Here is a 26,154-nt window from a genome sequence, read left to right as displayed (position 1 = left end):
ATTTACAATAGCCAGGACATGGAAGCAACCTAAGTGTCCATCATCGGATGAATGGATAAAGAAGATGTGGCACATATATACAATGGACTATTACTCAGCCATAAAAAGAAACAAAATGGAGTTATTTGTAGTGAGGTGGATGGAGTTAGAGTCTGTCATACAGAGTGAAGTAAGTCAGAAAGAGAAAAACAAATACAGTATGCTAACACATATATATGGAATCTAAGGAAAAGAAAAAAAAAGGTCATGAAGAACCTAGTGGCAAGACGGGAATAAAGACACAGACCTACTAGAGAATGCACTTGAGGATATGGGGAGGGGGAAGGGTAAGCTGGGACAAAGTGAGAGAGTGGCATGGACATATATACACTACCAAACGTAAAATAGATAGCTAGTGGGAAGCAACCACATAGCACAGGGAGATCAGCTCGGTGCTTTGTGACCACCTAGAGGGGTGGGATAGGGAGGGTGGGAGGGAGGGAGATGCAAGAGGGAAGAGATATGGGAACATATGTATATGTATAACTGATTCACTTTGTTATAAAGCAGAAGCTAACACACCATTGTAAAGCAATTATACTTCAATAAAGATGTTTAAAAAAAAAAAAAAAAAAAAAAAAAAAAAACCTCTGTGTGGGTTGGTGTGCTATTTGTGAGCTTAACTCCTTCAGGTGTTACCACAGAGTCATTTCGCTCTCTCACGTGTCTTGGTCTCTCTCTCTAGTAGCTTAAAACCTGAGCACCAGATGGCCGATCCTCTTGCGCGCATCTTCAGACGAGTGAGTTGTTTTTGTTTTTGTTTTTGTTTGTTTTTTTGCTTAATGAGAGGCTGTCCCTTTGGGACCACTGCATGGTATGAAGATTCGGCTCCACCACTCCTATAAGTTTCTCAGTTGCCTGAGAAAACAAAGCCATAGCTGGCTGGGAGAAGCTGGGTCCCTTATCTTTGGAGCTGAAAGCTCTCATGTGATATCGTCACTTTTATTCAGACAAACTTTGTTAAAGTAGCCAATTCAAGGAAAGACACAAGGCCAGCCTCCTACCTAATCACCCAGTCTAAACCTTTTCAGTGTCTTTCAGCTGGGGAATCCAGGTACCTCTTCTTGAACTTAAGTTCAAAGAAAGAACTACTCCTTATAACGAGGAGTTTAATAACCACCAAATATTGTAAAACTCAGGATTGCCAACCAGGATGGGAGACCTGAGACTCAGGAGAAAATTATCCATTCCTCTGACTCGCCAAGGAGGTGGATGGGCACAAGGGGCCCTCGCTAGTACCAAGGCTGGCAATCCTCTTGGAGTTCAGGCAAGGAGAGACGTCTGCTCTGGGTCCCTTCGTGGTCACCCAAACTGTTGACTGAAAGAAAAATGTACAACGTAAGAGCTATGAGTTGAGTTTTATTCAGGGACCTTACTGAGGACTATAGACTGGGAAACAGCCTCTCAAGTAGCTCTGAGAAACTACGAGGTAGGGGAGAAGCCAGTACGCACATGATTTTGGCTAGGAAATGCAGTGAAGCACACATCTCAGTAAAAGTTCCTGCTAGTCACGAGGATCAGATATCTCAGTTAATGCTTTTAGGGCTTTTCCATGTATGGGAATGATAGGGATAGAGTAGGATAGTTACACAGCTAGTTGTAGAAGTCCCACTAGGGAATTATAGACAGAGAGGGAAACCTAGGGAACTTTGGGAGACTACTGTAAGTTAATGATCACTCAAGAAAGCTATCGGAACTTAATGGAACAAAGCAGTCTTGCTTAACTATAAAGCCATAAATAGAAGTATGAGATATGCCCCAGGTCATTAAGTGAAAGAATGAGGCCTGCATTTTGCTGGTCGAGTTCAGCAAGATAATGATCCTTAGGACCAAGGACAGGAATTTAAGGGAAAGGTGACATTCCAAAGTAGGAGACCTTCATTATACAGAAACCTGAGATGATTCAACATATTTTAGTATATGTTACCACCCTTCTGCTGATTTGAATGAGCGCTATGACAGTCGTAGTTTGACCTCATAGGGTCGAACACTCTCCTGCCTGATACGAAGGAGAGCTAGCGATGTCTACTCAAAGAATGAGGAAAGGGCTTCCCTGGTGGCGCAGTGGTTGAGAATCCGCCTGCCAATGCAGGGGACATGGGTTCAAGCCCTGGTCTGGGAAGATCCCACATGCCGCGGAGCAACTAGGCCCGTGAGCCACAACTACTGAGCCTGCGTGTCTGGAGCCTGTGCTCCGCAACAAGAGAAGCCGCGATAGTGAGAGGCCCGGCAACAAGAGATGCCGCGATAGTGAGAGGCCCGCGCACCGCGATGAAGAGTGGCCCCCGCTCACCGCAACTAGAGAAAGCCCTCGCACAGAAACGAAGACCCAACACAGCCATAAATTAATTAATTAATTAATTTAAAAATGGTCCACATCAAAAAAAATCTTTAAAAAAAAAAGAATGAGGAAGAAGGCGGTCTTCCCCCCTCCCCGCTTACCTTTGGTTATAAAAATATAGCCTGCTTAATTCTTGGGGCAGAACCCCCTCGCCTGCCCGCCTGTATCCCTCACAAGCGTCCTATATTAATAAGTCTATCACTTTGCCTCTCACTGAATTCCTTCTGTGCTGAGCCTCAGTAAGTCCAGACACCAGGTGAGTGATTCTAATTAAGAGACCGTGGGTTCAAGTCCCAATCTGAGGTGCACGGTTTCAGGAAGATACAAGAAATTGGGTTCATTAAAATTTTTTCCAGAGATTTCTCTGCATCCAAGGAGCCTCGTCCTGATGTTTGTCCCGAACTCCTTTCAGGACGCCCTGTTGGGCAGCAACTGCAGTGGCTGACAACCTGACCCGTGTAGCATTGAGTGGTGGACAGTCCTTGTTTTACACACAAACCTCTGTTTTGGTGGGTCTGATACAACCCTCCTACGGCTGGCAGATCTGCCACGAGGTCGCCGGGTGGCCGTGTCCAACTTTAGAGACAGGATAGGAAAGACCACCTTCCCCAGATCACTCTCCACACCCCCAGCCCCGGGCCCGGCTGACGTACGTCTGGCACAGCAGCTGCACTTGGACTCCCACGGCTTGGTCTGCCGTGGCCCAGAGTCCCCACCAGGCCCCTCTGGGTCTGGGGCCAGACAGGTGAACGAAATGGAGGTTTGGTGGGGGTGACACCCCTGCACCCTTTAGGCTTTGAGGTGGCTTAATTTCTGCTTCACTCCCAGTCTGGGATACAGTAAGTCCCTTACATACGAACGAGTTCTGTTCCAAGAGTGTGTTCGTAAGTCCAATTTTTTCTAAGTCCAACAAAGTTAGCCTAGGTACCCAACTAACACAATCAGCAATATAGTACTGTACTGTAATAGGTTTATAATACTTTTCACACAAATAATATATTAAAAACAAACACAAAAAATAAAGATTTTTTTAAAGATTTTTAATCTTACAGTACAGTACCTTGAAAAGTACAGTAGTACAGCACAACAGCTGGCATCCAGGGGCTGGCATCGAGGGAGCAGGCAGGAAAAGTTACTGACTGGAGGAGGGAGAGGAGGTGGGAGGTGGTAGAGCTGAAGGATCGTCAGCCATAGGAGACGGAGGGCGAGCTGCAATTTCACTCACGCCTGACGTTGATGGCACAGGTTCTGGTTCCTTGCTGGATTCAACTCTATCTACCCTCTTGAAAAAACGATCCAGTGATGTCTGGGTAGTAGCTCTTTTTTTCTTATCATAGGTGACATGGTAGCACTGGATTGCATTCTGAACGGCTACTGAAACCTTCATGTACTGCTCTACGTTCGGGTCCTGTGCCTCAAAAACTAACAGTGCCTCCTCAAATAAAGAAAATCCCCTTGCCATTTCCTGCGCTGTGAATCTCTTCCGTTCTTCAGTTACTTCTTCTTCCTCTTGTCTCTCTTCGTCCTTTCTCTAGGCCTCCAATTCCATCAGGTCTTTGTTAGTAAGCTCCTCGTGATGCACAGCAACAGTCCTGTACAGTAAAGTACGCAAAAGCACAACCACTTGTAGAGGATGCACGCACATGACAATGTACACCAGACACGTGAACTAACTTACGTGACTGGATATGCGAACATACCTTCGCATCATTTTAAGTTCGCAACTTGAAGATTCTTACGTAGGGGACTTACTTATTGGTTTTGATTTTCCTCCCTGCTGGGGTGGGCACTGGGGAGCAATTCCAGCGTCCCCACCAGCCAGCCCCATGACCGTGGCTCCTACCCAGAAGCCACTGACCCCACGTGAGGATGTGCCGAGCACCACTTGCTTCCATTCCCGTTCCACCCCAAGGGTGGGAAATGCCTGGATGGGGCCGGGCCCCACTCAGAGTCTGATTAGGGCCTGGAGCCCCCTGATTCCTTAGCCCCATGTGCCCTGCGTGAAAGGGCAGCCAAGTGATACTTTGCCTGTTGAGTTATTGTGATTTATATTAAGAAATATGTATTCGACCTTCTTCCTGTTTCTTGCAAAGAACTCCTAAAACTCTTACAATTTCCTAAGTGATGAGAGTGACAAAGGTATCCTCTCATGTAATGAGGTGACTTTTGGACCCCACCTGAGGATGAGCGCTTCTCAGGGGAACCAACCATGTGTTTAGACGGTGGGAATTCTCAGTCCCAGTTCTCAGGCCTCCAGGGAGAGGAGAGGGGCTGGAGGTTGAGTCAATTGCTAATAATCTATGATTGAATCAATATGCCTATGTAATGAAGTCTCCAAAACCCCCAGAAGGACAGGGTTCCAAGAGCTTCCAGGTCGGTGAACACATGGCGATTCCTGGAGAGGGCAAGGAAGCTCTGTGCCCCGTCCCCCATAATTGCCCTGTGTGTCTCTTCCCTCTGGCTGTTCCTGAGTCATATTCTTTATAATAAATAAGTAAAATGTTTCTCTGAGTTCTGCGAGCTTCTGTGGCAAATTAATTGAACCCAAGGAGGGAATCGTGGGCCCCTCTGATTTACAGCCGGGGTCAGAAGCACAGGTGATAACCTGGTGTCTCTAGTGGCCGGGGGGCTGTCCTGTGGAGCTGAGACCCTAGCCTGTGGGATCTGGAGCCGTGTCTGGGCAAACAGTGTCAGAATTCAATTGAATTGAGTAGAATTCTCAGACACCTTGCAGGAAGCCTCCTCCCCCTCCACACACGCACACATTGAAATTGGGTCCAGGAAACCTATCAAATACCAAAAAATTCAACGGCGTAAATTTGAAGATCCAATTGTCTTTACTGAATGATTCACGAATGGGGTAGTATCCCATCCAACAAGTAGAAAGGAGCTCCAATGGGCTTGCCAACTACAAATCGGCGCTTGCCATCTGCCTCTACGAGGATTAAATCACAAGCCACTGCAGTTGCTGACCTTCATTCAACACACCCTGAAAGGAGTTCAGGGTGGAGATCAGTAATGAGGCCCTCTGTGCTCTGGGAAAAACTGGCAGAACAGGTCTTCAGATAGTTAGATACTTTCAGCAGACTTTATGAGCCCAATTCTTGCATCTCCTCGTATCTAGAAAAGCACTAAAGTTATTGACGGTGACATCTGCTCCTCGTGACCAGCAACAAGCCTCTGCCAGAATGCATGCTTGACTGCACGTCCCCCCCCACCCCCCTTCACTAAAATCACATATAACACTGACCTTCCCCGCTACCTCTTTGGAGCAGTTTCTCAGAGCTGTCTGGGATGCTGTCTCCCGGTCTGCAGTCCTCATTTTGCCCCAAATAAAACTTCACTCGCAACTCTTCACGGTGTGCATTTTTTTCCATTGACAGGCTACAAAAAGGGAAAAGATTTTAAAGGCAAGACAAGGAAGTCATAAACAAAAAAAAGGCTTAGGGCTTCCCTGGTGGTGCAGTGGTTAAGGATCCACCTGCTAATGCAGGGGACACGGGTTCGAGCCCTGGTCCGGGAAGAACCCACATGCTGCGGAGCAACTAAGCCCGTGCGCCACAACTACTGAGCCCACGTGCCACAACTACTGAAGCCCGTGCGCCTAGAGCCCATGCTCCGCAACAAGAGAAGGCACCGCAATGAGAAGCCCCCACACAGCAACAAAGAGTAGCCCCTGCTCGCTGCAACTAGAGAAAGCCCACGCGCAGCAACAAAGACCCAACACAGCCAAAATAATAAATAAATAAATAAATCTATTTTTTAAAAAAAGGCTTAGACAATTTAGATTTCAGGCTTAGATAATTCACCTATGGGGGAGGGAAAGGATCTTATTGGGGTTTCCTCCTAATACTGACCAGGAAATTCCAGGTTGACTGGTTAAAGGTTACTCTCCTGGGGAAGGTTGAAACTGCAATTAGGTTGGTTGTTAACTCTTGGTTGGCTGGTGTGGGGCTTAGCACATATGACTCCATTTGGGGCCTGTTGTTTCTTTTTAACAGTCCCCCCTTTTCTCAGACTCTCAGCTTAACTGGGAGATGTCATCGACATTTAAGGCACTAGCATCTCTCCTAGCTGCCGCTCTGAAGGTCCTTCCCGTGATGTTCACAGGTCACAACTGCAGATTCCAAATTTTTAAGAAACAGGTGAACTTTGAACTGTGTCTGGAGCCACATTTCTGGTTTTCCAAAGATTTGTGAGATAAGGACGCTTGTTTTTAATTCCTCAAAGAACTGGGTTGCAACTTAAATGACACCATAGGTTGATCCACTCATAAATCCTTTTACAAGAGCTTTAGGAGGTTTTTCCCTTCCACTTGGTAGATTTAGCTTAGGGGAGGAGGCCTAAAAAAATTTCTATCAGGCTTTGAATATCAGCTTCCAATATAGCCAAATTTCTGATCCTAGTGTGAAGTTAAATTCATATTTTATGGCAAGACAAGAAAAATTTAACATAAAAAATGTTCTCCGCCCTTTGGCCTCCTCTCTCCCCGCACTGTGCATTGTGTATCGACATTACGCATCAACCAACCTCCCCCATCGGCAGAAATATTGGTTCAACCATAAAGAGCAACATTCACCCATCAACACGACAACTCCTTAAAGACAACATTCCTTCCTGACCTTGTAAGGAGCCACGATGTCGCTTAGCTCTGGATCGTGTAAACTGTCGATAATACGTCATTTAATGTACAGCCCTCTTGTCTCAGAAAACTTATGTAACTGTGCCTGGACTTCTAATGGGCAGAACAGTTCTCTGTGCTTTCTGAGACGTTCTTCCCAGGTTATAAGCCTCAAATTTGGCTCAAATAAGACTTTCCATTTCTTTCTTAGTTTGACTGATTAATTTTTCATCGACACTAGAGTATCTTTTTAAATATCTTGTCAGGTCTCAGCCAGGACAAACAGTAAATATTTCTGGCAATATCAAACAACCCCATGGACCCAAGAGGCATCCTCAAAGAAGGTGTAAAGTTTACTACCTTCCCAAGATCCAGAGTCACTCTCAAAGACAGCCAAAAAAAAAGAGCTGACAACCTGCATGTCCCAGGCAGGCAGAAAGCCAAGCCACCCTCCTAGGACACAAAATGAGACAAGCAAAAAGACGACAGCAGTCCTTGGGAGAGAAAGGATCCATAATCCGCAGGTCTGGTTTGGAAAGGAAGGAACACCATGAAATTTTGTTTTCCTCTCTCAACCAGGCAATAAAGACAAAGACTCAGGAGAGCTGACTCTGTTAAGAACCCTCACCTTTTTCTGGCTTCTGTCAGCTTTCCCAGGATCCCCTGTGCAGGCTCCAGTTTTGCATTAATTTTAATTTTAGCTTCCTTGGCTGTTTAAGGGAATAGTGTAGCAGTTTACCCGAGACCCCTCGGAGTCCCATCAGTTCTGGGAGGGGCCTAGGTGGGGCCTCCTTTGGGGATAGATAGGAGGGCGTTCGAGTTGATGTTGAAAAATCCCCTTTGAGGACAATCTCTTTTCCATTGCCACAGTTCACTACAACTGACACATCACTCCCTGGGCCCCTAGGTGTCTGGTCTTGGAGCTGTAGTAGCTGTAACGTTCATGCTTTGGTGGACTTTGATTATGACCTGTGTCTTTAAATTTTCATTAGCTTTTTGCAAATAACTTTTTAAGGAAGGTATTTTGGAATTTTGAAGGCTTTTGAAAGCTTCCACATACCAATAAAAACAGGTATCCCATTTGCTCTCTTTGATTTGGGAAACTTCAAGTACACCTCTTAAATGATTTTATCTAATTGGAATAGTCCTCATAAATGCCCATTGTAATTCTAGGCTGTTTTAGTAAGACTTTTCCCATTTTTGTGATATCTACAGCTTCTGGGACAACAGTTCTTAGATATACAATAATAAACGGTTGTGCCGGCAGGTGGCAAGTTCCTTTCTTCTAGCTAAGCCTTGGGTTCTCTCTGAGCCAAACTAAAACCTCAAACGGATGTGCCTCCGCGATGCAGATTGTGTGTGGTTCACGGTGCACCTCGCTGCTCGGAAATTTTCTTGAGGTTGGTGAGTGACCAGGAGTCAATATAACCCGTTTCACGATCAACATATCCTAACATGGGAGTCCTTGGGTTAGGAGACAAGTGGTCTAACAGCCCTTAAATGCTCCACCTGCACTACCAATTTTTGCGCCTTTTTTTTTAACTTGCAAATTTCGCATTCGCAGTTAGCCTTTGCTTAGGATTTTACTCACCCGAGGACCTGCACCGGACCCAGTCCAGTTTAAATTGGACTTAGTTCATTTCGAAACCCTGTTCAGTTTTTCAATCAGACCCAGTCCGACCCCAGCTGGTAAACGCCAACAGTTCCTAATGTGGAGTCCGGGGACTCGTCGAGGATTCTACCAGCAGAACTCCACACAGGACTGCAGCCTGGGGGCCCCACGCGGATGGGAAACTGTGCGCTGCACTTACAGTGCCCACGAGGGCGCAGACGCAGATCCAAGGGAACTGCGCCCGGGTCCTGGGCCTTCTTCTGATGATCGTCTTCATCATTATTTTCGCCACTGGCTCCCTGATGATTTTTCAAGCAGTTTCCCAGCTCATAAAGGATTATGGAGGCTACTAGTAGCTGCCGGCAGCCTGAGGCAGTCACCCCTTTTCACTGCAGTTTATACACGCGTCTGTCCACAGTTGAATAAAATAAAGCATTTGTATGTGAGGGTGCTGTGTTTTGACCTGGGGAGGGGGCCCTGTTGAGAGTCCCAGCCTGCCCCTGAGACTCAGCCCACCGCCCCCTGTCCCGTCTGCTCTGCTGGTCTGAGGGAGGCCTGACAAGTCCTCAGGCCTTGCCTGTTTGTGGCCTCGAGCTGGGGCAGCAGCAATTGGACAGGGGTTTGGGGCGGTGGCTTCCTCTGGGGAAGGGTCATGCTGGGTCCAGAACACCCTGGGCCCTGTTGACAAAATGCAAAGCAAAACAAACAAACAAAAACGCTCGGAAGCCTGCCAATAAGAAAAGAGTTTCTTTGGAGTTTTAGGATTTGCAATCGGAGAAGCGCAGATTCCAGTAGCAAGTCAAACGTGCTGCGAGGAAAGTACAAATGCTGGGGGGTTCTAAACACAACAAAGACATTCCAGAGAAGTTACAGGGGTTGTTTTACAAAGCGGGATCGGTGCTAGCAGGCATTGGGTCACATGTCGGCAGCTGATTGGCTGCTAAACTGAGGTTGCCAGGGAGTCAAGACAACAGGTTCCAGGTGGTGCCAGGACGGCCAGGACGTGTGCAAATTCCAGGTCCGCAGTGGCTCCCCTGCTCCCTTTCAGACCCTTTGACACGTGCCTCCGCTTTGCTGTTCGTAGGACCCCGTCAGCTCAGGAAGGCTACAAGAGTGCACGGGCCACCGCTGCAGAGACAGCCCCCAGGAGGAGGAGAAACCCCTGCCCTGCCCTGGAAATCAGCCCCCGTCCCTGGTTCTGTCAGGCCTCCAGATGTGTGGGCACTTGGGGTGCCCCAGGGCAGACCCTGCCCACAACCAGCTGGGCAGGTGCGGCGTGAGGTGGGGTGGCCCTAGCCTCCCCTTCGTCCCCTGACACCCGAGCCCAGCTGTGGATCCCCTCCTGACCCGCACCCGCGCCCCTTTATCGTCCCCAGCTGCAGTCCCCTGACTCCAGGAGATGGCCGAGGGGCCGGGGTCCCAGGGTGGCCATGAGGGAGCCCCTCTCCCCGGGCGTCTGTCACACGTGAGCAGGGAGGGGACAGCCCCAATGGCCGAGGGGCCGGGGTCCCAGGGTGGCCATGAGGGAGCCCCTCTCCCCAGGCGTCTGTCACACGTGAGCAGGGAGGGGACAGCCCCAAGGAAGTCCTGGAGGAGGGGAGGCTGGCAGACCTGCCCCTCTGGATTGGGAAGGACTGACTCCAAGGTGAGGAGGGGCCAGCAGCCAGTAAAGCCCTGGAGTCAGGCAGGGGGCGCTGCCCAGCGACTCAGACCCCTGCTGGGTGGGCTGGGCAGGCGGAAGCTTCCCTGACCAGCAGTGCTCAGGAAGGGAGCCAGGGGCGAGGCCAGGAGAGATGTTCGTCCCCACCAGGAGCACATCTGTCCTGCTCTGCCCTCACTCCCTCAGGACCAAACCCGGGCAGGGCATCTTCAGGAATCCTAAGGTCAGACTTCCTCCAGGCCAGACTCCAGGCAAAGCGATAACAGACACTTCTCTCCTGAGGGCTACTGGGAGAAAGGACCAGAAACGCCTCTCACCCTTGCTGCCGGCCCACCTGTGCGGCCCTGCCCAGGGCTCTGACGTCCCAGTTCTGTGTCTTCCCACTGTGTCCTCCCAGCTCTGGTCCCCCCGGTCTTTGTCCTCCCAGATCAGACCCTCCCAGGTCTGTGTCCTCCCAGCTCTGCATCCTCTCAGCTCCCTGAACGCTCTCCGCCCAGCCCAGGTCACCCACCCCAACCAGCACCGCCCACCCACAGGTGACCCAGGACACTGTGGCCGCCCACATCGGAACCAGAGCTGGGGTGGCTCCGAGGACTAAGCCGCTCGTGACCCAGCAGTCCATGCCCAGGACCTTCGAAGGACCCTCAGTTCCCCTGCTTGATGCCTTGGGCCTCCTGTGAATTTTCGGAAGCTCCAGACCACGGGATCTTGGCTGCCTGCACCAGCTGGTCTCCCACCTAGCAGGACCCTCACCCCAAATCCGTGAAGATTGACGGGGTTACACTCAGTGCCACCACCCTTCGTGACCGCTGTCCGCCCGACAGGGGAATGTGGGACGCGCCTAGTCAGCCAGCCGGGGTCGGGGGTGTGGGGGCTTGGGGTCACACATCTGTCCCCCCACCCCCTGCCTGGGAGAGTGTCCTTCCTGGACTCAGAGAGGCAGGTCCGCCAGCCTCCCCTCCTCCGGGACCCAGCTTCCCTGGGGCCGAGCCTCCCGAGCTCACATGTGGGACCCAAGAGAGAGCGGGCAACCTCGTCTGAGTCACCGTCCTCCAGGCAGGACCCCAACCTACATAGCTCCTGAGGTAGGGCCTTGGGAGGGTTTGGTGTCTATAGTCCTAGGTGCCAGGATGGAAGGAAATCCACTGGGAAGAGTGCTGTGAAATTCAATGAGAGCCGGACAGGACTGGACCTCAGCCCAGTGAGGGAGCCCAGAAGAGCCTGGATCCCCAAGGGGCCTGTGGAGAAGGGGTCACTGCCCCAGCACCAGCCTCTGGCTGCCTGGACTCCTCCAGCCTCTCCTGGGTGATGCACAGCACGCCTGGGATACTGTGCAGGGCGCGGTGGGTCAGCCGGCAGGGTGCGTCCCCCGCGCCCTCTCCCTCTGGGGCTCAGAGACAGGAATACCTGCCTGGGGTGTCTCTCCCTGTGTTGGGCTGAGGCGGGTCCCCACCTCCCCGTGTGCAGCCCAGGCTCACACCCAATGCCCCAGGGTCCCCAGTGTCTGTGAGACGCTGCCACCCAGCAGGGCAACCACGTTTGCGAGGGAGGGAGTGGTCTTTCCTTTTGGGGTTTCTGTCGACCGGGGCGGGGTCACCAGCTCTGCTCTGGGCTTCTGCTGTCAGCCCACAGCTGAGCGCTCTGTGCTTCCCCGAGGCCACCGGGGACTCACAGCAGTGTCCCCTCCCAGGGGACATCACAGCACCTTCACAGATGAGTGCACTTTATTGAATTCAGCTGTCGACAGCTCTGTCTCCATAAACTGCTGTATAAAGGGGTGGGGGGAAGGAGGGGGCAGGCCCACAGCCCCAGGTGCAGGGCCGGCCGTGGATGGTGGAGGAACTGGGTTGCCTCCGTGTCCAGCGGCTAGTAACCTCTATTATTCTGCATCTGTAAAGCCATCTGGTAGGCGGTCAGGTAAACAAACACCAGAAGAACGATCAATCCAATAGTCAGAAAGATGCCCAGGACCAGGGCCCAGATGTTCAGGCACTTGGCGGTGGAGGCATAGCTCTGGGCCCCAACGACATCGCCCACCATCTTCCGGTCCCTAGACTGGGGGAGAAGAGACGGTGAGGGGGACCTGGAGCTGGGCCAGGTGACAGCCAGGTGCTGTGACTCAGGCCCTCCCCTGCTCGTCCCCCAGGGCCCATTCACCCAGATGGGGACCCACCCCTGCCCGTTCCCTGGAGCCCAAGCAGGACAGTGCCCGGTGGGCCCCCCTCCCCTTCTGGGGCCTCGATCTGCTTCCTCACAGACTCTCAGCCTCTCCTGGAGGCCCCAGGGCTCACCCTCCCTCTGCTCTGGCCCCTTTGCTGGCCACTCACCCCACCAGGGGTCAATGTCCCTTCAGTACCTTTTTCTTTTCTGGACCAGACTCGAGGTCTGAATCCGAAGTGTGAAGGATGTAGCTTCTCTCACAAGGCTGGGAAGGAGAACTTCCTGGGGTGGTGGAGACATAGCCCCCCATCCCCATGTGCGCCCCTGCAGCTTCGCCGTGAACTCTCATTGGGAATGATCCCCCAAGCCACACACACACACACACACACACACACAGAACAATACACACAAGGGCTCTCCACACCCCACGTGCCGGCCAGGCAGGGGGGCCTCTCCAGGCTCACACACACTTCCTTGGAGAACACCCCAGGCGCCCACCCACCTTCACGGAGTAGGCGAATGCCACGAAGCCCAGGCAGCACCAGTTCATGAAGATCGTGTTGAACAGGGACCACACGATGTGGTCAGGCACCGAGGTCTCCCTGGGGATGTTGATCACCGTGGTGGTCACGGGGGCCTGGCTCTGGGGAGCCCCCAGCACGGCCACCTCGTGCTCCTCCTTGATCATCTCTGGCGCTGGGGGAGCCAAGTGCTGATGGCAGAGGACAAGGATTGACAAGTATGTTTCCTGAGGCAGAGACGGAGCAGCTGTGGGCCAGATGCAGCGACACACTCAGGGGCCCTCCCTTTCTCAGTAGTTTCGATTTCTCTGTTTCCTTTTCCTGGCCTTTTGCGAATTGGAGATGGGCTGGTCCAAGGAAGTGGGACAAAATTCTGCCAGTCAAGTTACACCAGGGTGGGTGGGAAGAAGGCTGAGGGCCTGGAGGGGGCTTCAGGCCCTGTCTCGGCCACCCCACCTCCCTATTTAGGGGTGTGGTTGGGCCCCGGGACCCTTCCCCAGCCTGGGAGTCTCAGGCCCAAGCCTGCTGCAGCCCCGCTGTCCCCACGCAGGGCCCCTCCCAGACCCTCACTCAGCCTCCACACCCCAGCCCCCAGAGCGAGCCCTGGCCCACAGCCCACCCCTCACTGCACCGCCCTCCCCTCGGAAATGCACTGGCCTTCCTGGCCCTGAGTCCCTGCTCCAGGCTGGTTTGGGTCCTTCCTGGCTGCAGGTCAGCACCCAGCAGCCTGGGTGGCCTGCCCCAAAGGAGCCTCCCATGTTCTCCCAAGGGCTCCCGGGAGCGGGGACACTGGGCCCCGCGTGACCTGAGGAGGCAGCTGTGGTGGGAGACCCCGGGGTCCAGGGCGTCTGGCGGCGGCTGGGAGCCCAGGGCCTGCATATTTGCGCAGCCCCGTCGTTCCTTCCTCCCTCCCGCCCCCCCTTCTCACAGGACTTGGGGTGCTCCCGGGTGGAGCTGGGGTGTTGGCAGGACGGCTCCTGGGCTGTCGGGCCGGTGCCCACTTCTCAGGGGCAGGGTCAGCTCAGCTCCGTGGACGGGACTCCGCTCTCTTCAGACTTCCTGAAAAGAGCCGGTTATTTTACCAGCAAAATGGATTTATTTAGGAATAGCGGATAATTGTAATTCAGGACAAGTAAGCTACAGCAGAAACTATAAGCATATTTGGGAAACAAGGAGGGGAATGTTACCTCACAGATAAAATGGAGGCCTGTCGGAGGGACTGCTCTGAAGGAAAGTCCACTGGAGAAAAGTGGCGATAGGGTGGTGATGGTTCCCATGGTCTGAGTTGCAACGGTTCACATTGGCTGGGACTGCTGGAGGGAAGAACTTTCCCTCTACTCTTTTAGGTTCTTCTGGCTGGTCTAAGAATTAAGCTGACATGAGACATTAACAGGAGAAAAATCACACAAAAGTTTAATAACATGTATACGTGGAGAGACCCAGGAGAACTGAATCACCACCAAAAAGGCCAAAACCCTCGCCTTAAATACCATCTTCAGCTAAAGACAAGGGGAGATGTTGAGGTAGGGGTTTGGGACTTGAAAGGGGAGGAAGGCAGTTGACCTGAAGATAGAAAAGCAAATGTTTGGTAAATGAATGTTTGTTGGGCCAGCAGGAACATTGGGACACAGAGTGGACTCTGGCCTCTAACAAGTTTTTATCTGAATTATTTTAGGCAGTTATGAAGGGTAACAATAAAAACTTCCTGAGTCTTCTGTTGTTTTTTTTGTTTGTTTGTTTGTTTTTTACAAATAGTCAGCCTAAATTAATCCTTATGCCAAAGAGACACATTTTGAGATGGCAGATTTTGCTCCCCCACAGCTGGTACTATTTTGCTGTGGAAGCAGCCAGAACTCCTGGTGTTGGGCACAGGCTTCTAATCATGTTTTCATTGACCCAGGGGGAAAAAAGCTCTCCCTACGGAGGCAAACCTGGAGCCATGGGTGCCTCCTAGAAGTTTCTGATTAAGGTGCTATGGAAGCTTGATGGGGTGACCAACAAGAGGTTTTTGATCTGTTATGTAGAGAAAATGGAATGGCAAATACAGCGAGAGCACACTGCCCTTTTACCCTCCAGCTGTCAAATCAAAGACTTGCCCAAGCACAGACACTGCTGCCAAAACGTCCACATGTGAAGGAGTAGCTGGGGTGCACTCGTGAGCTGTAGCATCTGTAGACCCACGGGTCGGTATAAAGGCGTTGGCACCATTCAACCAAGACTAACTCAAAGTACGGGTGTGTCAAAAAGCTGATAAAAAGCCCGATTTACATTGGTTGCCCCTCAGTGTATCTTACAGTATATATCTTGTTTTTCCAACCCAGGGTTGGGTTAAATTGAAGCAAGGAATGGGGTGTGGAATTAATTAAGGAAACTGAGCTAAAGTTGGAGTCAGGACAGGCCTGCAGAGGACGCTCTCATGCCCTCAATACATGTCAACTACTCCAAACAGGAAGAGACGTCCCCCTGCACCCCCGACAGGAAGGCGTCTCTACTGACCGTCCAGCAGGAGGAAGGAAACTTCTCTCTTCCCACGGCAGCCCAGCCAATCAGAGACTGCAGCGGCCCAGCCCACGGGAAGCCTCCTTACTCTGGACCCCCAGCTCTTCCAATGGGCTCTGGTTATCACAGCCCCTCCCAACTCCCCCTTTTCCCCATAAAAGCAAGATCCCCCTCCTCATTCTCTGGATTTCTCTGTGTTGGGTCTTCATTGCTGCTCACGGGCTTTCTGTAGTTGTGGTGATCGGGAGCTACTCTTCCTTGCCATGCGCGGGCTAATCATTGTGGTGGCTTCTCTTGTGGAGCACGGGCTCTAGTTGCGTGCTCTAGGGCTTCAGTAATTGTGGCGCGTGGGCTCAGTAGTTGTGGCTCACGGGCTCTAGAGCGCAGTCTCAGTAGTTGTGGTGCACGGGCTTAGTTGCTCCGCAGCATGTGGGATCTTCCCGGACCAGGGAGGGTTGAACAGGAGGACGGAGGCACACAGGGCACCTGTTCAAGGGGGACCCAGAGGCGGCAGGTGCAGCAGCTGCCCCTCTGAGGGGCCCAGGGTGGGGGCAGAATTGGCCAGACCTGGAAACTGGAGGAGGCCCAGGGCTAGAGACCAGACTGCCGGGTGTTGGGGCCACTGGGGGCACGCAGAGGCTGGTCTGGGAGCCTTGACCCAACGGGCCCCACCAGGGAGAAGGCCTTGCTCCTAACAGGACAGGACAGGCCTGGCCATCAGCTCCCATGGCCTCCTGCTCGCAGGTGAGGACCCAGGCGACAAGGAGAACACCCTGCCCCGTGGTCTGAAGAGAGCGGAGTCCCGTCCACGGAGCTGAGCTGACCCTGCCCCTGAGAAGCGGGCACCGGCCCGACAGCCCAGGAGCCGTCCTGCCAACACCCCAGCTCCACCCGGGAGCACCCCAAGTCCTGTGAGAAGGGGGGGCGGGAGGGAGGAAGGAACGACGGGGCTGCGCAAATATGCAGGCCCTGGGCTCCCAGCCGCCGCCAGACGCCCTGGACCCCGGGGTCTCCCACCACAGCTGCCTCCTCAGGTCACGCGGGGCCCAGTGTCCCCGCTCCCGGGAGCCCTTGGGAGAACATGGGAGGATCCTTTGGGGCAGGCCACCCACCCAGGCTGCTGGGTGCTGACCTGCAGCCAGGAAGGACCCAAACCAGCCTGGAGCAGGGACTCAGGGCCAGGAAGGCCAGTGCATTTCCGAGGGGAGGGCGGTGCAGTGAGGGGTGGGCTGTGGGCCAGGGCTCGCTCTGGGGGCTGGGGTGTGGAGGCTGAGTGAGGGTCTGGGAGGGGCCCTGCGTGGGGACAGCGGGGCTGCAGCAGGCTTGGGCCTGAGACTCCCAGGCTGGGGAAGGGTCCCGGGGCCCGACCATGCCCCTAAGTAGGGAGGTGGGGTGGCTGAGACAGGGCCTGGCTCGGGTGTGAAGGGAAGCAGAATTCATTACTCCAAATGTGCCTCTTTGCCATATTGATTATTTTAAGCTGGTTATTTTTAAGCAATAGGACACCTGGGAGGAGCTCTGAAACTGAGTAGAAGTCAGCCTTTTGAAAGACATTTACATGTACAAGGGACACCTCCATGTAAGTGTGTCTCCTCTTGTATGGGGATGAGGGGGACGACCACATTTCTGGAAACTCTTGTGGATGGAGAAGCTCTGCAGGAAACCTTACCCTTACTTGTGTGCTTTTCCTTGTCACCTCCCAGAGGGGCCTCTCTTCCCCACCCCCAGCACCTTCTGTCTTTAGCTGGAGGTGGCCTTTAAGGTGGTGGCTTCAGCATTTCGGGGAGTCACTCAGTTTTCCTGGGTCTCTTCCATGTATACAGGAGGTATACGTGTTATTAAACTTTTATTTGTTTTTCTCCTGTTAAACTGTCTTTTTATTACAGTGGGGTCTCAACCAAGAACCTGGGAGGGTGGAAGGAAAGTCTTCTGCCCCTTCCAGCCTCTGGGACAGGAAGCTCCCTCCAAGCCCTCAGCCTTCCTCCCACTCACGCTGGTGTAACCTGACACTCAGTGGTTCTCATCCCGCCTCCTAGGACCAGCCCATTCTCAATTCACCAACTTCCAGGAAAAGGAAACTTCAGTGAAATCGAAACTACTGGGGAAAGGGAGGGCCCCTGAGAGCGTCCAGGCACCGGGAGCACAGCTGCCTCATCCCCACCATGAACCGCACATCCCAACCCTTCTTCAACGGTGCCCACAGCGGGGTCTTCCCAAGCTATGGGATGCTCAAGGAGGAGCACGAGGTGGCCGTGCTGGGGGCTCCCCAGAGCCAGGCCCCCGTGACCACCACGGTGATCAACATCCGCAGCGAGACCTCGGTGCCTGACCACATCGTGTGGTCCCTGTTCAACACGATCTTCATGAACTGGTGCTGCCTGGGCTTCGTGGCATTCGCCTACTCCGTGAAGGTGGGTGGGCGCCTGGGGTGTTCTCCAAGGAAGTGTGTGTGAGCCTGGAGAGGCCCCCCTGCCTGGCCGGCACGTGGGGTGTGGAGAGCCCTTGTGTGTATTGTTCTGTGTGTGTGTGTGTGTGTGTGTGTGTGTGGCTTGGGGGATCATTCCCAATGAGAGTTCACGGCGAAGCTGCAGGGGCGCACATGGGGATGGGGGGCTATGTCTCCACCACCCCAGGAAGTTCTCCTTCCTAGCCTTGTGAGAGGAGCTACATTCTTCACACTTCGGATTCAGACCTCGAGTCTGGTCCAGAAAAGAAAAAGGTACTGAAGGGACACTGACCCCTGGTGGGGTGAGGGGCCAGCAAAGGGGCCAGAGCAGAGGGAGGGTGAGCCCTGGGGCCTCCAGGAGAGGCTGAGAGTCTGTGAGGAAGCAGATCGAGGCCCCAGAAGGGGAGGGGGGCCCACCGGGCACTGTCCTGCTTGGGCTCCAGGGAACGGGCAGGGGTGGGTCCCCATCTGGGTGAATGGGCCCTGGGGGAGCAGCAGGGGAGGGCCTGAGTCACAGCACCTGGCTGTCACCTGGCCCAGCTCCAGGTCCCCCTCACCGTCTCTTCTCCCCCAGTCTAGGGACCGGAAGATGGTGGGCGATGTCGTTGGGGCCCAGAGCTATGCCTCCACCGCCAAGTGCCTGAACATCTGGGCCCTGGTCCTGGGCATCTTTCTGACTATTGGATTGATCGTTCTTCTGGTGTTCGTTTACCTGAAAGCCTACCAGATGGCTTTACAGATGAAGAATAATAGAGGTTACTAGCCGCTGGACATGGAGGCAACCCAGTTCCTCCACCGTCCACGGCTGGCCCTGCACCTGGGGCTGTGGCCCTGCCCCCTCCCCCTACCCCTTTATACAGCAGTTTATGGAGACAGAGCTGTCGACAGCTGAATTCAATAAAGTGCACTCATCTGTGAAGGTGCTGTGATGTCCCCTGGGAGGGGACACTGCTGTGAGTCCCCGGTGGCCTCGGGGAAGCACAGAGCGCTCAGCTGTGGGCTGACAGCAGAAGCCCAGAGCAGAGCTGGTGACCCCGCCCCGGTCGACAGAAACCCCAAAAGGAAAGACCACTCCCTCCCTCACAAACGTGGCTGCCCTGCTGGGTGGCAGCGTCTCACAGACACTGGGGACCCTGGGGCATTGGGTGTGAGCCTGGGCTGCACACGGGGAGGTGGGGACCCGCCTCAGCCCAACACAGGGAGAGACACCCCAGGCAGGTATTCCTGTCTCTGAGCCCCAGAGGGAGAGGGCGCGGGGGACGCACCCTGCCGGCTGACCCACCGCGCCCTGCACAGTATCCCAGGCGTGCTGTGCATCACCCAGGAGAGGCTGGAGGAGTCCAGGCAGCCAGAGGCTGGTGCTGGGGCAGTGACCCCTTCTCCACAGGCCCCTTGGGGATCCAGGCTCTTCTGGGCTCCCTCACTGGGCTGAGGTCCAGTCCTGTCCGGCTCTCATTGAATTTCACAGCACTCTTCCCAGTGGATTTCCTTCCATCCTGGCACCTAGGACTATAGACACCAAACCCTCCCAAGGCCCTACCTCAGGAGCTATGTAGGTTGGGGTCCTGCCTGGAGGACGGTGACTCAGACGAGGTTGCCCGCTCTCTCTTGGGTCCCACATGTGAGCTCGGGAGGCTCGGCCCCAGGGAAGCTGGGTCCCGGAGGAGGGGAGGCTGGCGGACCTGCCTCTCTGAGTCCAGGAAGGACACTCTCCCAGGCAGGGGGTGGGGGGACAGATGTGTGACCCCAAGCCCCCACACCCCCGACCCCGGCTGGCTGACTAGGCGCGTCCCACATTCCCCTGTCGGGCGGACAGCAGTCACGAAGGGTGGTGGCACTGAGTGTAACCCCGTCAATCTTCACGGATTTGGGGTGAGGGTCCTGCTAGGTGGGAGACCAGCTGGTGCAGGCAGCCAAGATCCCGTGGTCTGGAGCTTCTGAAAATTCACAGGAGGCCCGAGGCATCAAGCAGGGGAACTGAGGGTCCTTCGAAGGTCCTGGGCATGGACTGCTGGGTCACGAGCGGCTTAGTCCTCGGAGCCACCCCAGCTCTGGTTCCGATGTGGGCGGCCACAGTGTCCTGGGTCACCTGTGGGTGGGCGGTGCTGGTTGGGGTGGGTGACCTGGGCTGGGCGGAGAGCGTTCAGGGAGCTGAGAGGATGCAGAGCTGGGAGGACACAGTGGGAAGACACAGAACCAGGGCTCGAACCCGTGTCCCCCGCATTGGCAGGCGGATTCTTAACCACTGCGTCACCAGGGAAGCCCTGTGTTCTCCCTTTTCACGTTTTAATCTACTGCTGCATTTTATCCTCCATTTTTAACCGTGGTTTTAGCTTGCTGTGGTGCAATAATTTCCCCTACAGACACCTGGGCAGCACTGGGCCGGGACGCGGGGGCTTACTCCCGGCTCAGGGCGGTGGGTCCGGTCTGGGCTTCACCCCAGGGCTGGAGCTTCTTCCTGCAGCCAGCGCGCAGCGTGCAAACACATTTCAAGACACTGCTAGCTTCGCATTTGTTGATGTTGATTTTCCATTGGCCCAAAAATGTCCCCCAGTCAGGCCCAGAGTCAGGGGGAGCCACGGCCAGGCGCGGGCTGTGGCCGAGGCCATCGCTCACCAGCTCACCCCAGCTCCCGGGGACTCTCGCCTTTTGCCCCAGGGCCCTGCCATCTCGGCGTCTGGAAATTGCTGCGTGAATGCCACCTCGCCATGTAGACCCTGTGGAGTCTTCTTTCCGCAGAGCAGGTCCATTCTTGGCGCCACACTCCTATCGGGGACCAGGCCAGTCTGGGACCACAGTGTGCGTGGTGAGGGTCCGGCTCCCAGGTTCATCTGCCTCTGGCCAGCGTGTTCCTGCAGGTGTGTCCTCGGGCCGCTGGGTGGGCCTGAGCACCCACGGGGGTCCTGCCAGACAAACCCCCTGCTTTCCGAGGAGGCTCTCTGCCGACATCATGGGCCTCCTACCTGGGGAGCCTCCTGGTCTACTTGATGGGGCCAAGACCACCCTTTCAAGACCACTCTGTCCCTCATGTAGACACAAGTTTTTATCATGGAAGTGTGGTGGGGAATCAGTCAAAAATAAAATTGTGCGGGGGGCAGAGAACGGTCTTCTAAAGACAAAGAGTTCTGTAATGCGACTTTTTAGACTTCAACGTATGGGTTGGTTAGAGCAGTTTTTTCCTTTTTCCCACCTGTCACCACTGACTGGTGCACAGATCAACTGATCCTAAGTCCACAGAAAACCACACGATGAGAAGAATTTCTGCCACGTCTCCAGGTAGGAAAGCAGCAGAGGCCCGTGGGGCAACGTACGAGGAGGGGCGGAGTTCAGGGAGCAGCTCGGGCCAGACTTGGCCCTGACTGGGGCTGGGGCAGGACAGGCTGGGGGTCCTTCAAGCCTCAGACAGGACCGAGAGGGCCCCCTCACCCGCCGGAAAGGCCCAAGGGACAGCGTGGGAGAGACCCAGACGCCATGGCAACCTCTGCTCTCATCCCGAGGCCCGTGACAGAGAATCAGGGGCAGCGCTCAGGGGACGGGGGTCCACACCAGCATGTCAGGTCGGGCTGAATTCCGTGCCGAAAGGGCCTGTGCTCTGGTTCTGGTGCACGCTGGCCCAGATCAGAGGTGAGGGAGACGAGGGCCAGCATTGGAACTAATCCAACCTTGAAGGGATGGCGGTGCTTCAGCCATCCTCCCGATGGGATCTGAACCCAGTTTGAAGGACCCCACGAGGGACTGAACAGCCGTGCCTGGAAGAAGGGGGCGTTCGGCTTCTGTCGCTTCCTGACACTCCCCCGCTCAGGTCGAGTTCAGGGCGTCCTGCCTACGTTTTCACAGGTGTGGAAGGCGACTCAGACAGCCAAACTTGGGGGTATTTCCTGATCCGTGTGGGCCTTGTTATGAAGCTGGCCCTGGCATCCCCTCGTCCTCTGCCTCTGCTGAGCTGACGTTTAATCGAATGAACTCACGCTTCTCTCCTGGGCTCCCAGGGCCGGTGGCCGAGCGCTCTCTTGGTCCCGGGTGGAGGGGGAGACCTCAGGCTGGTGTTAGGGAACAGGGAGCAGCCCCAGGTGTCCCAGCTCCCCTGGGCGCTGGCTGATGAGTGGGGAGCAGAGCCGTCCGGAGGTGGACACACGAGGCGAGTCCAGCAGTGAGTTCCTGCTGGCCTGCCGTCACCTGTCTTCCCAGGCTCACCCACATTTTGGAAAGTTAGCTGATAGGTAAGAACACTTCATTGCGTGCCCTAATAAGGTTACAGTTGTACATTTTATGTCATGGATACTTTACCACAATAAATTTTTAAGTTGATTCTGACAGCTTATGGTGGTTTATTCATTGACTTCGCGGGGGCAGACTTTCAGAGTTCCCTACTTTGCCATTTTACCTGCATGATTTAATCTTAGCGACAGCTGTGTTTCACAACTGGCACAAACATTCCTTGACCCTCAGAATCAGCCCCTGCAGCTTGGTGGGAGCTGGCTCCAGCGCAGCCCGTGGCAGGACGTCTGCCACGGAAGGTGCGTCTTGCTTGGAGACCAACATGTTAAGACCTCTGTGCTCCCCCTGCAGCCCCAGCTGTGAGCAGAGGGGCAGGCCTTGGGAAGCACTGTTTGACCTGGAACGTTCCACGTCCATGCCGGAACGCATTGCTGCTGGGTCCACCCAAACCTCTGTCGTGGTGGGTCTGACACAACGCTCTTATGTTCGGCAGATCTGCCACGAGGTCCCCGGGCGGCCGTGCCCATCTTTAAACACAAGATAGGAAAGACCGCCTTCCCCAGATCACTCTCCACACCCCCAGCCCCGGGCCCGGCTGACGTACGTCCGGCACAGCAGCTGCACTTGGACCCCCACGGCTTGGCCTGCCGCGGCCCAGAGTCCCCGCCAGGCCCCTCTGGGTCTGGGGCCGGACAGGTGAACGAAATGGAGGTTTGGTGCGGGTGGCACCCCTGCACCCTTTAGGCTTTGAGGTGGCTCTCCCAGGATGGGATATCGGTTTTGATTTTCCTCGCTGCTGGGCTGGGCGCTGGGGAGCAAGTCCAGAGTCCCCACCAGCCAGCCCCACGACCGTGGCTCTTAGGCAGAAGACACTGACCCCGTGTGAGGACATGCCGAACACCACTCCCTTCCATTCCCGTTCCACCCCTGGGCAGGTAATGCCTGCTGGGCGGGGCCGGGCACCCATTGCCCAGTGGCCGCACTGAGAGCTGGACTTGGGCCAGGCCTCCATGTGCCCTCACACATTTAACAACACTCTGCCATTTCGTCATCTGTCATTCTTTTGTCATTTTGTCATTCTTTACCCTCATTTTATTGTTTTTACACTTTTTAGCTGGCATTTATCGTCACTGATACATGCAAATTTTAGCTGTTCAGTTTTGAAAGCTGGATGCACCCATGTAGCTCACACACTTACCATGATGTAGAACATTCCAGAGCTGCAGCCAGCTCCTATCAATGTGCGAGGGTTGGCCTTTCAAGTACCAGGAATTTGTCTTCCGGTTGTGAGGAACTACACAGAAAATGATGGGGTAGGGAATTCCAGAAGCCCATCCCGCCACAAGAGCAGGGAAAAAACTTGCAAAAGTTATCAGAAGCAACATTTTCAGACTCTGGAAAGTAGTAAAAAGCTTGCAGAAATCAGAGGGGTGCTTAATCAAGAAGAAAATAGTGGAAGTTCAGTACAGAGCTTTGTGGCATTTTAAATACCTTGGTTCCATCCCTCACGTCCAAGCCCAGCGGCAGCCTTGCAGACAGCAGCCTGTAATCTTTCTCAAATGCTCCCGAAAGTCTGAAGAGGAGGGAGCGCTTCTTAACTCATTCTGTGAGGTCAGCATCATCCAGACACCAAAGTCAGACAGAGACACTACAAGCAAAGAAAAGCACGGACGATTATCCCGTGTGAATATAGATGAAGAATCCTCAGTAAATTCTAGCAAACTGAATCCAGCAGCATATTATACACCATGACTGTTACCGGCTGGGGCCAAAACCGAACTCAGGTTGGGCTGCTCATCATTCCAAAGTCAACGTTCAAGAGACAAGTGTTGGTGGGGAAAGAAAGATGCTTTATTCAGGAAGCCAGCAACCTGGGGAGATGTCGGACTAGTGTCCCCCCAAACCATCTCCGAGTTGCTGATCGGGGGCAAGGGTTTTAAAGTTAAGCTCCAGGGCGTGCGGGTGGGGCCTTTGTGCTGCTCAGCAGAGTTGGCTCCGACAGGCGTCCTGACACTGGTCGTGCGGTGGTCTGGTCAGCATCATCTTGATTATTTTAAGTGAAGTTAATCTTCAGCTCCAGGGTCGGTTTGCTCCCATTTTCCTGAGGCCAGTTCTTGGAATTGTGCCAGATGGAGCAGCTTACATCATGCCTACAGTCTGGTCATCATTCAGTCAGCTTTTTCCCTCTGGTGGCAGTTTTTGATTCTGCAAAACAACTAAGCAATGTGCATCAGACACTGTTATCTATGTCCTTCAGGTGGAACTAAAGATACTGTGACTGATATATGGCTGATTCACTGTTTAAATTACCAGTTCTCCTGACCCAACTGCTATTTTTGTCACTACATATTAACATCTTTTCAATCATTAATTCTTGAACCAGGCTTTTGTGACGCGGGGGGGTGGGGGCCCTAGGAGACTAAAGCCTTTTTTTTTTACAAACAAGAAACAGGGGACATGGAGGAGCCTTTGTACCTGGGAGGGCCCCGCAGGGTCCTGCTGGGTTTCATGACCAAGAGTGATTTATCCCAGAAATGCAAGCATAGTTTAAGAATAAAAGTCAATTAATTAAGTCAAAGTAATTAATACACGGTATTAATAGAATGAAGAAAAAACATCATGTGATTATCACAATTGCTGCAGACAAAGCATCTGACAAAAATCCAACAACATTTCATCATAAAAGCATTCAAAAAAAACACTGCCTCAGCCTGATAAAGGACGTCTATGGAAAAGGGACAGCTCACATCATACTTAAAGGTGAAAGACTGAAAGCTTCCCCCTGAGATCAGGAACAAGATGAAGCTGTCTGCTTGAATCCAGCATCATGCTGAAGGTTCTAACGAAGGCAATGAGACAGAAAATGAAAGGGGGGGTGGTGGGATCCAGACTGGAAAGGAAGTGCCTTGGAAATGTCTCTATATGCAGATGACATGACTTTGTGTTTATAAAATCTCATGGAAACCACACACACACACAAACTATTAAAGAGATTACCAAAGTTTCAGGTGACAAAATCAACGTACAAAAATCACTAGCAATGATCAACCCAATAGTATAATTAAGAAAACAATTCCGTTTATAATAGTACTTTAGGGTTCGATCCCTGGTCGGGGAAGATCCCACATGCTGCGGAGAAACTAAGCCCGTGCGCCACAGCTACTGAGTCTGCACTCCAGAGCCCGCGAGCCACAACTACTGAGCCCGCGTGCCACAACTACTGAAGCCCGTGCGCCTAGAGCCCGTGCTCCACGACAAGAGAAGCCACCGCAATGAGAAGCCCGCGTACCGCAACAAAACGGTAGCCCCCGCTCGCCGCAACTAGAGGAAACCCACACACAGCAACGAAGACCCAACACAACCAAAAATAAATAAATAAAAATAAAATAAAATAAAATTTCAAAAGAGGATAATAGTATTTGAAAAATACTTAGTAAGAAGTTTAACCAAGCAGGTGCAAGACTTGTATGCCGAAAACTACAAGCATTGCTGAAAGGAATTAAAGAAACCTAAATAAATGAAAAGACATCTGTGCTCACAGACCTGAACTCTCAGGCAATACTTCACAAACTGACCTTCAGTTTCAATACAACCACTATCAAAACTCCCCCAGTTTTTTTTTGTTTGTTTTATTTTTGTTTTTTTCCAGAAATGGACAGGCTGATCCTAAAATCCATATGGAATCATCGGGCCAAAACAATCTTAAAAAAGAATAACAAAGTTAGGGGCTCACGCGTCCTGATTTCAAAACTTACAACAAAGCTGCCGTCATCAAGGCATTGTGTTCCTGGCATAAGACAGACACGTGGATAGTGGAATGGAAGCTAGAGTCCAGTAATAAACCTGTGCCTCAGTGGCCAAGTGACACAACAAGGGTGCCAAGACCTTTCACAAATGGTGCAGAGACAACTGGATGTCCACGTGGAAAGGGAGGAAGTCGGACCCTTACCTTACAGATTATACAAAAATTAACTCAAAACGACAGGCAGGGACCTGGGACCCTTTGCTGCAGGGCTTACACCTGGACGAAGCCCTCC

General features: G+C 53.3%; 2 protein-coding genes across 2 annotated transcripts; one reads left to right on the top strand and one right to left on the bottom strand.

Moving 5' to 3' along the window:
* Window positions 1–11,979: 11,979 nt before the first annotated feature.
* LOC133100067 (interferon-induced transmembrane protein 1-like) lies at window positions 11,980–13,258 on the bottom strand. The gene is made up of 2 exons (XM_061203956.1): window positions 12,936–13,258; window positions 11,980–12,328 (listed from the first exon to the last, which is right to left on the bottom strand). The coding sequence occupies exons 1-2, from the start codon at window positions 13,119–13,121 to the stop codon at window positions 12,140–12,142; spliced, it is 375 nt and encodes a 124-aa protein (XP_061059939.1). The 5' UTR covers window positions 13,122–13,258; the 3' UTR covers window positions 11,980–12,139.
* Window positions 13,259–17,509: 4,251 nt separating this feature from the next.
* Window positions 17,510–18,818, top strand: LOC133098964 (interferon-induced transmembrane protein 3-like). Its single transcript, XM_061202405.1, has 2 exons — window positions 17,510–17,864; window positions 18,474–18,818. Exons 1-2 carry the CDS (start codon window positions 17,616–17,618, stop codon window positions 18,660–18,662), a joined length of 438 nt encoding a protein of 145 aa, XP_061058388.1. The 5' UTR covers window positions 17,510–17,615; the 3' UTR covers window positions 18,663–18,818.
* Window positions 18,819–26,154: the final 7,336 nt, after the last annotated feature.

Source organism: Eubalaena glacialis, chromosome 10 (assembly GCF_028564815.1).
Source record: "Eubalaena glacialis isolate mEubGla1 chromosome 10, mEubGla1.1.hap2.+ XY, whole genome shotgun sequence".
NCBI classification, from domain to species: domain Eukaryota; kingdom Metazoa; phylum Chordata; class Mammalia; order Artiodactyla; family Balaenidae; genus Eubalaena; species Eubalaena glacialis.
Note: the sequence above shows the minus strand (reverse complement) of the source record. Positions and strands in the feature narration are given on the sequence as shown.

Bases quoted from the DNA above. Each gene is read 5' to 3' on its own strand.
- LOC133098964 (XM_061202405.1), top strand. From the start codon at position 17,616: ATGAACCGCACATCCCAACCCTTCTTCAACGGTGCCCACAGCGGGGTC. The intron at 17,865-18,473 runs GTGGGTGGGCGC...CTTCTCCCCCAG, and splicing joins CATTCGCCTACTCCGTGAAG to TCTAGGGACCGGAAGATGGT.
- LOC133100067 (XM_061203956.1), bottom strand. From the start codon at position 13,121: ATGATCAAGGAGGAGCACGAGGTGGCCGTGCTGGGGGCTCCCCAGAGC. The intron at 12,329-12,935 runs GTGGGTGGGCGC...CTTCTCCCCCAG, and splicing joins CATTCGCCTACTCCGTGAAG to TCTAGGGACCGGAAGATGGT.